Genomic DNA, 14,904 nt, shown 5'->3' on the forward strand with positions numbered 1-14,904 from the left:
GGAGATTCGGGGAGCTGCAGAAAAAAGGTGCAGGTATGCCGTACCGGCGCGTACCTGCACAAAAAAAGCACTACTTTTATCCTAACGGGCCAAGCGGTATATCAAATCTCTTTATAACATAAACATAAACCCTTTATTCCTGACATGAACAGCAGCTTATATAATCACCAGTGGGTTAATTGAGATGATTATGTCCTATGAAATATGAATCTCTATGGTTTAGTTTCTGGGATAATAAGTTGTTGTTGGAGGGGAGGGGCATAAAAAAGTGGATAGCTGTTAAACGGTGAAATATCAAGCTTATTCTATTCCTATTTTTATAAAGGCTGTGCCTATGTGCATTCAAAAATAATTGTCTAGAACCAACCTTACTAGTATACAAATCTTCACGCCCAATTTACACCTGCACTAAAGAAGTTATGTATATGCACATTCATATATTTCATAAAGTATGGGCAAGTCATACATGCATAAACACAGGCATTCATGTTGCCAGGGCAGCAGAATAGCTTTTTTGTTAGACAGACCAAGTAAACCATTCTCCTGCACCACATTCATGCCCTCTAATTGCTGATGCTGTGTTGGACAAAATATTGGTGGGGACATGTCCCCTGTGGCTCACTCCATTCCAATAGTGATGCAAGTAGTTGGGTTTGTCTGGCAGGTTGTGCCGGGGATCTAGGAAGCTAGGTTCAGATTATTGCAGAACCTTGTGTTTAGGTAAGGGAAAAGGTGGACCATTAGACTAAGTGGGACTTGCATGTTCTTCTTTCCAGGATGATTCAGATGGTGGATTGCCAAAGGGAAAGGCGAAAAAAAAAAAAGAACAGTCATGTGGATGGGGAGAAATCTCGCAGGCAGGGTAGGATTAATCCTTGGGTGGGCCCTAGGCATACAAGCACATTTGGCACCATCACAATATAAAAATATGTGAAAACGTCCACAACAGAGCTCCGTGTAGTTCTGACTGCAGAGGAAACCCAGCAGAAGAGGAAGCAGCAGGTAAGAAATGCTGCTCGCCAATTCCTGTCCACTGAAGGAAAATGCGGTAGTGACTTTGGTACCTGATTTACCAGTACAAAAATCAGCCTTGGGAATCATTGAGTTACACATCTAAGAGGGCCACTCATAAATAGTTGGGCCCTAGGAAAGTGCTTAATTTTCAGTGCCTTAATCCTGTCCAGTTTCCTGGTGGTTATACTCTGTGATTGGCAGCTAGGAGCTATCCTTTTTGGTTGAGACAGAATTACTGGGCAGACTTGAGTGGCCAAAACATATTTTTCTGCTGACTTTCACTATGTAATAACCAACTTGTTCGAGCCAAGAATATGTGACTCAACCCAAGGTGAATAGCCTCAATGTCATATTGACTTTTGTGCAAATGCCACAAAGCTTATGACAAAACTTGGGACCAGAGGCTGATTAGAACTTTTATTCTTTAAAGCAAACATGAAAAAAAAAATTATTGGTGAAGTGACAGATACACCAACATGGAAAAGAGAACCAGATCCCATGAATCACAGATGCATTGTTAAGGTTCATAACAGAGAGATTTTATACAGTGGAGGAGTGGCCTAGTGGTTAGGATGGTGGACTTTGGTCCTGAGAAACTGAGTTCAATTCCCACTTCAGGCACAGGCAGCTCCTTGTGACTCTGGGCAAGTCACTTAACCCTCCATTGCGGTATACAATATGTAAGCCACATTGAGCCTGCCATGAGTGGGAAAGCGCAGGGTACAAATGTAACAAAAATAAAATAGATACTATTGGAGATTCTACATGGAATGTTGCTACTATTGGAGATTCTACATGGAATGTTGCTATTCCACTAGCAACATTCCATGTAGAAGGCTGTGCAGGCTTCTGTTTCTGTGAGTCTGACGTCCTGCACGTGCAGGACGTCAGACAAGCAGAAGCCTGCGTGGCCACATTGGTACCAAGGGCCGACTTCTACATGGAATGTTGCTAGCAACATTCCATGTAGGAATCTCAAATAGTAGCAACAGTGGAGGAGTGGCCTAGTGGCTAGGGTGGTGGACTTTGGTCCTGAGGAACTGAGTTCAATTCCTGGCACAGGCAGCTCCTTGTGACTCTGGGCAAGTCACTTAACCCTCCATTGCCCCATGTAAGCTGCTTTGAGCCTGCTATGAGTGGGAAAGCACAGGGTACAAATATAACTTAAAAAAAGGTTTGTTGTAAAGAAGGCTAATTTTTTAAACCATTTCCATGGCTAAAGCTGTCTTTTTACCTGTGGGAATAGGCTTTTATAAAATGACCTGCCTGATATGTCGGTCAACTTTTTTGGGATCTTGCCAGGTACTTTTGTGCTGGATTGGCCACTGTTGGAAACAGGATGCTGAGCTTGATGGACCTTCGGTCTGTCCCAGTATGGCAATACTTATGTACTAACTTATGTACGTACTCCCTGTACGCGAAGAACATTTACCTGAACTGGGCAGAGACATTCCCAAGAGTGGGGCTGGGGAAGTCTTGCATTGTCATGCATATTTGTGAATATGTAATCTTATGAATGTAAATTAACCTGGAACATATGTGCATGCCAAACGCAAGTGTAACGTAAGCGCCTTTAAACTTCGGCGCGTAGCCGGTTATATTGCGCGATATAACCGGCTATTTTTATACACTAACCGGTGATATTCAACCAGTGACTCTGAATATCGTCAGATAGCCACCTAAGTGCCGTTTTAGCGTCCATTTTCTTTTAAATATCAGGTGGGTAAAGTAATTGGTTAATTTGGTGATAACAATCAATTATTGGCCTTAACAAGGGCTAATTACTGCCTATGTGGGTATCTGCTCTGCACCTCTGTTCCCTTCTCCTCCATCGCTAACTCCAGACTCCGTTCCTTTTGTCTTGCCGCACCTTATGCCTGGAATGGGCTTCCTGAGCCGTTACGACTAGCTCCATCCCTGGCCGCCTTCAAATCCGGGCTAAAGGCCTACCTGTTTGATGCTGCTTTTGACTCCTAACTTGTCACTTGCTCGTAACCTTTATCTTGTCTTCCTCTCTTCAATAGCCCCTTTCCCTATGTGTCCTTCTGTCTGTCTCACCCTTATCCTTATTGGTCCTGGTCCTGTCTGTCTGTCCTGATTTAGATTGAAAGCTCTTTTGAGCAGGGACTGTCATTTCTTCATGTTTGATTGTGAAGCGCTGCGTACGACTGGTAGCGCTATAGAAATGATTTATAGTAGTAGTATAACCTGTGTGCCTAATTAATCTTATGCAATACTTCAAAGGCGCTGTGGCCAAGGGAGGGTCAGGGGCATTCCTAGAACTTAGAGGTGGAGTTATATAATATTTTCATTTCCACGCCTGACAAGAGTTAGTAAATGCTCACGCCTAAATAGTAAATGCTCACACCTAAATTTAGGTGTGAAAATGACTTAAGCTAGTATTCTATAAAGACAGTTCCGTGTGAAACTGCCTTTATAGAATTTTTTTTTTTTATTCACACTTAGGGCCCCTTTTACGAAGCTACATCAAAAAAGGGCCTGTGGTGGCGTCGGCACATGTTTTTGACGCACACCAAGGTCCATTTTTACTGCAGCGGGTAAAAAGGCATGTCTTTGTTTTTTTCAGCAAATGGCCGTGCAATAGGCTTCACCTTAACCACAGTGGGACCAGGCTTCTGGCATCGGCATTTAAAAAGGAGATAGAGCAGCTTTTAAACTAGAAACGGGGGGGGGGGGGGGGGGGGGGGGGGGGGGGATTGGAAGGCCGACTGTTGCTCAAAAGCGCATGGTTCGGGATAAGGTATCTTTCAAAGATATCACCAAAACAGGGAAGACAGGGTGTCCTGATAGTGAGGTTGCAAAAGAGACCATAGTAGACCAGGTGTCCTTAAATAAAAATAAAAATCAGACAAAAGATTGCAAATTAATACTGTCAAGTACTAAGCATGATGTAAATAGGAACAACAAACATAGTTTGAAATGTCTATATGCGAATGCCAGGAGCCTAAGGAATAAGTTGGGAGAGTTAGAATATATTGCACTAAATGAAAAATTAGATATAATAGGCAGCTCTGAGACCTGTTGGAAGGAGGATATCGTATTGATAGGGTGGATCGAATTGGTGGAGGGGGGTAGCATTATATTAACAAGAGCCTTGAATCAAATAGATTGAAAATTCTGCAGGAAACAAAACACTTCTTGGAATCACTGTGGATTGAAATTCCTTGTGTAAAGGGGAAAGGGATAGTTATAGGAGTGTACTATCATCTGCCTGGCCAGGATGAACAGACAGATGCAGAAATGTTAAAGGAAATTAGAGACGCAAACAAACCGGGCAACACAATAATAATGGGTGATTTCACTTACCCCGATATTGACTGGGTAAATGTAACATCGGGGCATGCTAGGAAGGTAAAATTCCTTGATGAAATCAAGGACAGCTTTATGGAGCAGCTGGTACAGGAGCCGACGAGAGAAGGAAAAATTCTAGACCTAGTCCTTAGTGGAGCACATGATCTGGTGCGGGAGGTAATGGTGCTGGGGCCGCTTGATAACAGTGATCATAATATGATCGGATTTGATATTAGCTTTGAAGTAAGTATACATAGGAAATCAAATACGCTAGCGTTTAACTTTAAAAAAGGAGACTATGATAAAATGAGAAGAACGGTGAAAAAAAAACTTAGAGGAGCGGCTGCAAGGGTCAAAAATTTACATCAGGCGTGGATGCTGTTCAAAAACACCATCCTGGAAGCACAGGTCAAATTTATTCTGCTTATTAAAAAAGGAGGACAGGAGACCAAATGACAACCGGCGTGGTTAAAAGGTGAGGTGAAGGAAGCTATTAGAGCTAAAAGAAAATCCTTCAGAAAATGGAAAAAGGAACCGACTGAAAATAATAAGAAACACCACAAGGAATGTCAAGTCAAATGCAAAGTGCTGATAAAGAAGGCTAAGAGGGACTTTGAAAAAAATATTGCGTTGGAGGCTAAAACACATAGTAAAAATTTTTTTAGGTATATTAAAAGCAGGAAGCCAGCAAAAGAATCGGTTGGACCACTAGATGACCGAGGGGTCACCTCTTTACCAATGCTTTTGCCTCCTAAACAATACTCACTTGCCCTGTCCTTTATCCTCACCTATTTTTTCCCTTACCCTTAATTGTTCTGTCTGTTTGCCTGTCTTATTTAGATTGTAAGCTCCTTGAGCAGCGACTGTCTTTTTGTGTCTGGTGTACAGCGCTGCGTATGCCTTGCAGCGCTATAGAAATGATAAATAGTAGTAGTAGTAGTAGTAAAAGGGGCGATCGGGGAAGACAAAGCGGCAGTGGAGAGATTAAATAAATTCTTTGCTTCGGTCTTCACCGAGGAAGATTTGGGTGGGATACTGGTGCCAGAAATGGTATTCGAAGCTGACGAGTCGGAGAAACTTAATGAATTCTCTGTAAACCTGGAGGATGCAACGGGGCAGCTCTACAAACTGAAGAGTAGCACATCTCCTGGACCAGATGGTATTCATCCCAGAGTTCTGATAGAACTGAAAAATGAGCTTGCAGAGCTATGTAATTTATCCTTAAAATCGAGCGTGGTACCTGAAGATTGGAGGGTGGCCAATGTAACGCCAATTTTTAAAAAAGGTTCCAGAGGAGATCCGGGAAATTATAGACCGGTGAGTCTGATGTCGGTGCCGGGCAAAATGGTAGAGACTATTATTAAGAACAAAATTACAGAGCATATTCAAAAGCATGGATTAATGAGACAAAGAAAGGCATAATCGAACGTCGCCGGCGAAATACATGGCTGGCGATGTATTTTGGCGGCGCCGCAAACAGCTGGTCAGACCCATATTTTCAAAAAAGATGGCCAGCCATCTTTTGTTTCGACAATACGGTTCCGGCCAGCCAAATGCCTTGAATTTGGCCGGAGTTTGAGATGGCCGGCTTCGTTTTTTAGCGATAATGGAAAGTTATGTCGGCATCTCAAACCTCGACCAAATTCAAGGCATTTGGCCGTAGGAGGAGCCAGCATTTTTAGTGCACTGGCCCCCCCTGACATGCCAGGACACCAACCAGCCACCCTAGAGGTCAGTGCGGTGGACATCAGAAAAGTTCCCACGTGCATAGCTCCCTTACTTTGGGAGCTGAGCCCCCCAACCCCACTACCCACAAATGTACTGCACCCACTAAAACTGCTCTAGGGACCTGCATACAGCCTCTAGCACTTATTGCTGCTGTATAACTTTGGCACACCAGTTCACACCTGAAGACTAATCTCTCTGAAAACGTCCTTTCTTGAAATAACCACGTTTACTTACAGTTAACTGCAGATCAGAGGTTGTGCCCCACTGGCAAAGAGTCCCCTGGTACTAAGATTAGCAGTAGGTCAGAGCTGGCACAATGGTGTACAATGCCCTCTTTCAGCACCATTCAAGGTAAGAACTACGTTCTCTAACAGGAAAGGGAACTAAAACTGGCTTACAAAAATGGCCACTACTGCATGGACTACAACAGGAAACAAAACAGGGCACACTCTGACCCAGTTAGCAGGGGGGGAAAGCACCATGGGAGTAGAGCCCAGTACCCTACATCCACCACAATGCATTGCTAATGTGATTCTGCAGGGCAACTAACAGAAAAGGTGTCACACTCACCCGAGAGCCACATCACAACCAGGGAAAGGCTGTCGGAGGATACAACACATTCTGCTGTCATGGAGGTGGGTACGGCATTTGAGGCTGGCATACAGGCTAGCAAAAAAGGTTTTTAGTTTTATTTTTTTAGTATGGAAGGGGGTTGGTGACCACTGGGGGAGTATGGGGAGGTCACCCCCCATTCCCTCCAGTGGTCATCTGGTCAGTTGGGGCACCTTTTTGAGGCTTGGTCATGAAAATAAAAGGACCAAGTAAACCCGGTGAAATACTGCTTAACGCCGCTTTTTTTTTCCATTATTGGCGAAAGCCGGCCATCTGGTAGCCACGCCCATGCCCGCCCATGTCCCGCCTTCACTAATCTACCGACACGCCCCCTTGAACTTTCGCCGGCGAAGCGACGGGAAAGCGGCGATGCTGTCAAAAATGCCGCTTTCGATTATACCGATTTCGCCGCTTTTAAGAAATCGCCTACCATCTCCCCATTTGTGTGGGAAGATGGCCGGCGATCACTTTCATTATAAGCTGGAAAGTCAACATGGATTTAGTGAAGGGAAACCTTGCCTCACCAATCTACTACATTTCTTTGAAGGGGTGAACAAACATGTGGATAAAGGTGAGCCGGTTGATATTGTGTATCGGGATTTTCAGAAGGCGTTTGACAAAGTACTTCATGAAAGACTCTAGAGGAAATTGGAGAGTCATGGGATAGGAGGTAGTGTTCTATTGTGGATTAAAAACTGGTTAAAAGGTAGAAAGAGAGTAGGGTTAAATGGTCAGTATTTTCAAAGGTGAAGGGTAGTTAGTGGAGTTCCCCAGGGGTCTGTGCTGGGACCGCTGCTTTTTAACATATTTATAAATGACCTAGAGATGGGAGTAACTAGTGAGGTAATTAAATTTGCTGATGACATAAAGTTAGTCAAAGTCGTTAAATCACGGGAGGATTGTGAAAAATTACAGGAGGACCTTACAAGACTGGGAGACTGGGCGACTAAATGGCAAATGACGTTTAATGTGAGCAAGTGCAAAGTGATGTATGTGGGAAAGAGGAGCCTGAATTATAGCTATGTCATGCAAGGTTCCACATTAGGAGTCATGGACCAAGAAAGGGATCTAGGTGTCATCGTTGATACGTTTAAACCTTCTGCTCAGTGTGCTGCTGCGGCTAAGAAAGCAAATAGAATGTTGGGTATTATTAGGAAAGGAATGGAAAACAAAAATGAGGACGTTATAATGCTTGTGTATCGCTCTATGGTGCGACCGCACCTTGAATATTGTGTTCAATTCTGGTCACCGCATCTCAAAAAGGATATAGTGGAATTAGAAAAGGTGCAGAGAAGGGTGACGAAAATGATAAAGGGGATGGGACGACTTCCCTATGAGGAAAGGCGGCTGAGGGGAGATATGATAGAGGTCTATAAAATAATGAGTGGAGTTGAACGGGCAAATGTGAAGCATCTGTTTACGCTTTCCAAAAATACTAGGACTGGGGGGCATGCGATGAAGCTACAATGCAGTAAATTTTAAACGAATCGGAGAAACATTTTCTTCACTCAACGTGTAATTAAACTCTGGAATTCGTTGCCAGATAATGTGGTAAAGGTGGTTAGCTTAGCGGAGTTTAAAAAAGGTTTGGCCAGCTTCCTAAAGGAAAAGTCCATAGTCCATTATTACATGGACTTGGGGAGAATCCACTATTTCTGGGATAAACAGTATAAAATGTTTTATAGTTTTTTGGGATCTTGCCAGATATTTGTGACCTGGATTGGCCACTGATGGAAACAGGATGCTGGACTTGATGGACCTTTGATCTTTCCCAGTATGGCAATACTTATGTACTTATGATAAGTGAAACCCTTGCATGCAGCCATTTCAGGGGGGGGGGGGGGGGATCACTTACCGCCACCCATTGAGGTGGCAGTAAGGGCTCCCATGACTAACCCGGCAATAACCGGGCAGCACGCGGCATTGCCCGATTACCGCTGGGTACACATCGGCGCTGGAAAAATAAAAATGTTTTTTCTAGCACTGGATATGATGCTTGTTGGGGGTGGGAACTATCTCCAGGCTGCTGTGGTAGCCCAGCTGTATTTCCGTTTTAGCGAGTGGTAAGCCTGCGTTGGGCTTCCTGCCACTTTGTAAACGGACTCCTTAAAGCGCACTTTCCCGGGCCCGGCCCTATATAGAAGCTACTCCTACGTGTCTTTATAAAATAAAGCCAAAATAGATGTCTGCTTGCCCTCTTAAACCATGCATTCCGCTTGAAATTACCTTCCCAAAATTATGTGGTGGCTATTGGAATGAAATTACATCAGGGATATCAAAGCTTCCCTGGGTTAATTTCAAAGTGGAAGTCAGCACATACATTTACTTTGAAAATGCAGCCACATCTGTAGAGAGAAAATTATAGACATATGAACGCAGTATAAAATTATGTCCACAGGAACTGTAGAGAGGTCAGCCTTCCAACCACAAGACTTAGACAAGTTTATGTTTTATTATAAAAGCTAGTAGAAATCCTGCCCACTTTACACTATGGGAGTCATTTTAAAAGGCATTTGACTACGTAAAAAAGTGTTTTATTCACTCACATACGCATTTATAAAATTGCTTGGGAGTACATATACATAAATATTAAGAGCTCAGAAAACATGGGGCTTTCTTTTATGTAACAAAAGAAAAAAGGATCATCCTCCAAAGATGATCAACCAAGATAAAAAAGTGTAGAGACGACCAGCATGTAGAGAAAATACGTAAACTTTATTGTCCTATAATGACCCAATACAACTGTGTTTTAGCAAACTGTGCCTGCATGAAGATTCCAACAGTCACTTGATGGAAATGGCAATGATGACGTGAGTGATGAACTGCAGGATAACCTATTTGAAAATTCCCTTAAATACCTACTGGCCAATGTTCAGCATTTTTTAACCAGCCAGCACTTAATTGGCTAAGAGCTAATATTCAGCATGAGATAGCTGGTTATTTCCATTGAATATTTTCTTTATTTATTTATTGGGATTTATTAACTGCCTTTACGAAGAGATTCACAGCAGGTACCATTGAACATAAAACTTACAATTTTGTTATCAGCAAAAATAACCAAGAATAAACTAATGACAATAAATGAGGTAAACTTGAAAATAGTGAATTGAAACCTAATAATTGAACTGCCGTGAAACAGTATAAAAAATATACACATTTAACAGCACTGGAACTCCAATACCAAAGATACAATACAATGTTAGCATAATACTAATGATACACCTACTAAACATGCATTAGAACATTCAACTAACATAGATATGATGCTAAAGCACATAGGACTAGATTGTATATACTGTGCCTGAAAATTTTGAGTGAAAAAAAATGCTTAGGTATATTCTATAAAGTACGTCTACCTCTAGGTGTACTTTATAGAATAAGCCTAAATTTCCGCACGGATGATAGAATACGCCAAGAGCCCATCCACGTGACTAAATTTAGTCACGAGCAGTTATACCAAGTAAAACTTGGTGTAAATCCCGACGCCTAAATTAGGCATGGACTGGGTGTATTCTATAACAACGCGCATAGATTTTACAAATGTCCATAACCTGCCTATTCCATGCCCATGCCCCCTTTTCAACTATGTCTTAGAAGTTAAGCGCATCACATTACAGAATACACTTAAACAGTTGTGTGCATAAATTCTAATTAATGCCAATTAGTGCTGATAATTGCTTGTTAGCATCCAATTATCAGCGCTGATTAGCTAGTCAACCAATTAAGTTATGCGCATTGTTATAGAATATGTCTTGATTTCTGTGCAGAAATTTCAGCGTGATTTATAGAGGCTAACCGGCTATATCATGTGATATAACTGGCTAGCTGTGATTATTCGACGCTTCACCAGCTAAGTTTAATGACCAAACTGGACCACCTACATAACAGTCCTATCGATGGTCGCTACAAACTTAACTGGCTAGCGCTGAATATTAACTTGGCTGGTTAAGTTGAAGCTGGCTAATAAACCCCGGATATTCAATGCTGTTCACTAGAAACAGCCCAACATTAAATATCCAGGCTCAGCACCGATAGCAGGACTTAGCCGTCCTGCCTGCTGTGGGCTGAATATCAGCCGGATAGTCTTGTGGATATAATTGTGAAATATCAACAAGCCAACTTATATGAGTTGATACACATCTGCATTGTTGGGTCTTTATTGGACAACAAAATTCATGGTTTATCTCTACTTGTTGGCCTTCTCCACTCGTTTTATCTTGACATACTTTTTTGTAACATACATATACAGTAGGTGTTCCTAGGTGATAGAGAATATAAGCAGGATTTGCACTTACAAACATACATTATATAATATGTGTGTACGTGAGAATTCCTACTAACACATATACGTACAAAGTTATTCCTGCCTCTGAGCAGGTGTAACTTTGTGTGGCAGCTTTCCTGGGGGCTGTTTTATAAAGATAGTCCACAAGAGCGGAAGAAGCCAACTGCAGGCTCCAAGATAATCAACAAAAGTTCAATTTGTCAGCACAAGAAGCTTTTGTTGATTATCTTGGAGTATGTGGTTGGCTTCTTCCACTCTTGTGGACTGTCTTTGATCATCTGTGGAAGATTTATTTTCCTGGTTTGTTGGCTGTTTTATAGACATACAGCTGCATATGTTGCCTTTGGACCGCATTCTATTTATGGCACCTACAGAATTGGATTCGAACAAAAATGCATTTAGCATGATTCTGTAACGAGTATGTATCCTTTATAAAATTGCACTTAGTGCAAAACCACACATAAATGCAGGCATTGGGAATTAGGCCTGTTATTAGCAGGCCTAAACGCATAAGCCTGCATTTAGGTATGATTCTATTTTTATGCACGCAAGCTTTGATAATGCCCTGGAACATCACTAACCACGCCCTCATATAGTTAGTTACACATGATTGAAGTTAGGTACAGATCGGATATGCACATAACCTCATAGGCGCACATCCGATATGTGCCTAACTTCCAATTAAGCCTAATTAGTGCTGATATTTGGTTGTTACCACCCAATTATCAGCGCTGATTGGCTCATTGTTCAATTAAGTTATGAGTGTAAATTGGGCTTGTACCCAATTTAACACACGTAAATCTAGACACCATATACAGAGTTTAGGGGTTTATAAATAGGTACAACAAATTTGCCTATGTACTTTTCCTACCAAGGCATTTCATTGTAAAATTACCCCATGTGATGTTTTTTCTTAAGTACCCCTCGTAGCAACAAAATATTTGGGCACAATATTGGAACTTAATGTTACTTTAAGACTGCAACTGGTCTTCATCACTCCCATCATTAGCCGCTTAGATGTGCATCATGGGCCCTTAGAACAGCTGGCTTCTGATCTCAACGTGGGAGAACGCAGAGCCTATATGGGCGTGGGATGTTGCCCAGGCCACTGCTTTCTGGTGTAATATCAATGTCCTTGGGATTCATGAGAGGTTTCAGCTTAAAGTTCTGAAGAATTGTAGTGAGAAAAATGAAAAGCTCCATCTGAGCAAGTCCTTCACCCAGGCATACCCTTTTCCCTGAAAAAAAAAAAAACAGAGAAAGAACACATGATATGCCAGAGGTATACCTCCATGTGAAACAAATAATGCAACTACTGGGCAATCTATACGAGCTGAGAGTAGTATAGAAGAATTTCTAGTCTAAAAGCAGGTGTCATTGAGATTATCTTGCAAACCAGCAAGGGTGCCAGCTTTTCCAAGCTTTGCCAGTTTGTGGAGAAAGTAACCTAGTTTTTTTGACTCATCTAAAAGCATTGCCAAGTGAAAGATGTTGCAATGGGCCTTGAAAGGTCATTGGAATGATATCACATGATAAGAAATGATGCAAAACCTTATCATGAATTATAACACATGACAGGGTTTTTTTTATTTTTTTTGGATTCAGAGATTTTTTTCCTGATCCTTTGAACCTCCGACTGAAAAATAGAACCTGAGCTGGAACCCTGGCTCCACAAGCCTTTATTTACAACTAAACAGGAAACTTCTCTATTATATATCCCTACCAACATACATAAGGAACTGATATTCAATTACATTAATCTGGATAATGGCTGCTGCCAATACAATTAATGGCTTAGTCGAGGTTATCCATGGGATATTCAGCTGCCTCAGTGCTATGTGGATAGTGCCAGGGTGGTGTGTGAGTGGCGTGACACTTTTTGGCTGTTCATTCATGCTCTCACTGACATTCATCTCACTGAATGGGAAATACCTGTTCTGAGAGTCTCCTAAGCTTTTCACAATTATTAATGTAATTATTAATCATTTGTTTTGATATTTATTAGATATTTTAGCAAGAAAACAAGTGAGATATGTTAGTTTTTCTCCCTGTTCATTTCTTTACACATCGGGCAAGCTGTTTATTCATATGTCTGATCTTCAAGGCCCTGAAAGGAAATGGCCCTGAGTATCTGAAGAATAGGATGATCCTCCACACACCGCCAGGGACACTAAGATCCTCCCAAGGACTTTCACTAACCACACCCTCTCCAAAAGACATTACACAATGTGATACCCGCAAGCGAGCCTTCTCCGGAGTAGTCCCCACACTCTGGAATGCACTGCCTGAAAGGCTGCACTTAACACAAGACTATCTCTACCTCAGAAAGCAGGAGAAAGCTTGGCTCTTCAACCAGGCCTTTAATGGAAGAAGTAACTAACTTGTTAGTCTCACTCACACACACACACACACACTCAAAAGGAGTGACTCGGGCTGCACATACTGCAGCCCGACATATTTATCCACTCCTACCCTAGCTGAGATAATATTTAACCATCTCTCTGACATCATGTGCAACGTCCTTCAAATCAGTCACCTTACTTTCTAACTCTTCCTACTTTCTTACCCATCTATATATTAGTTTGCTGTACCCTTCACTATCAATTATAATGTTCTATTACATATTGTGTAGACATTGTAAGTAGTATACCATGCCATACTTTGTATTGTTAGTTGAATATTTTTACTGCTGTAATTGCCTATTGCTCATGTTCGATCTATTCTTACTGTACACCGCCTTGAGTGAATTCCTTCAAAAAGGCGGTAAATAAATTCTAATAAATATATATATTAAATAGCTATTTTGAAACTTGCTTCCCCATTTGTAAGGTTTTTTCATTTGATCTTACATTAAGAATTCATTTATTCAATTCACTCAGAAGGATATGGTGAAGCTTAAAGTTCAATACTTTTCATTATAACACAATCCTTAATCTTATCGCAGATTACTGCAATGGAATCTACGTGGGATGCAAAGAACAACTCATAAAGAAACTTCAGACTGCTCAAAATAGAGCAGCCAGGCTTATATTTGGAAAAGCGCGATTCGAAAGCGCCAAACCCTCAAAATTACACTGGCTACCAATCAAAGAACATATCACTTTCAAAATTTGCACCTTGGTCCATAAAAGCCCCGGGATACATGACAGACCTCATAGACCTACCAACCAGAAACACAACAGGATCAACACGAACATACCTAAATCTCCACTACCCAAGCTGCAAAGGACTCAAATATAAATCAACCTATGCATCCAGCTTCTCCTACAAATGCACACAACTGTGGAACGCACTACCAAAAGCCGTGAAAACAATGCATGACCACTTGAACTTCCAGAAATCACTAAAAACCAACCTGTTTAAAAAGGCATTCCCAATCAACCCAACCTAAGTGCCTAAACCTTGCTACACAACAAAACCAAAGCTCGTAATAGACTCTATACAATTCTTCCCTTCTATGATTCCCCAATGTGTCTATAACACATGAATCTTATTCGATCACAACAACTCTCTGTATTTGTTTCTCTACCAGAGATGGTGAACGCCCCTACGGTATAATGTAAGCCACATTGAGCCTGCAAATGGGTGGGAAAATGTGGGATACAAATGTAACAAATAAATAAATATGGGTTACTGTAATGCTGTATTTGTGGGCCTAGCAGAAGGGTTGTTCAAGGAATTGCAGACATTGCAGAATACAGTGACTCGGCTCATATTTAGAACATCTAGATTAGAATCTGCCATACTGTTGCTGGTGAATCTTCACTAGCTTCCTGTTAAGGTGCATATCATTTTTAAATTATGTAGTACAACCTTTCTTATCTTATATGGGTCCACTCTAGAATATGTGATTGAACTTGTTAGTCTTACTCATAGAAATGAATCCCCCAATACTCAGCCGTGTCAGTGTCAGGCCATGACCTGGGTGAATATCAGGCCACATAACTTTTTTT

At 41.6% G+C, this 14,904-nt stretch overlaps 1 protein-coding gene across 1 annotated transcript in view; it reads right to left on the reverse strand.

Annotated features, from left to right (window-relative positions):
• Positions 1-10,416: 10,416 nt before the first annotated feature.
• The window catches only part of LOC115480207 (cytochrome P450 2F3-like), a 38,072-nt gene continuing 33,584 nt past the window's right edge, over positions 10,417-14,904 (reverse strand). Inside the window, exon 9 of the mRNA XM_030218715.1 lies at positions 10,417-12,189. Within this exon, the coding sequence (XP_030074575.1) occupies positions 12,008-12,189 (182 nt within the window). The 3' untranslated portion in view covers positions 10,417-12,007. The remainder of the gene's footprint in view (positions 12,190-14,904) is intronic.

The sequence above is a fragment of the Microcaecilia unicolor genome, chromosome 11 (genome assembly GCF_901765095.1).
Source record: "Microcaecilia unicolor chromosome 11, aMicUni1.1, whole genome shotgun sequence".
Classification (NCBI taxonomy): domain Eukaryota; kingdom Metazoa; phylum Chordata; class Amphibia; order Gymnophiona; family Siphonopidae; genus Microcaecilia; species Microcaecilia unicolor.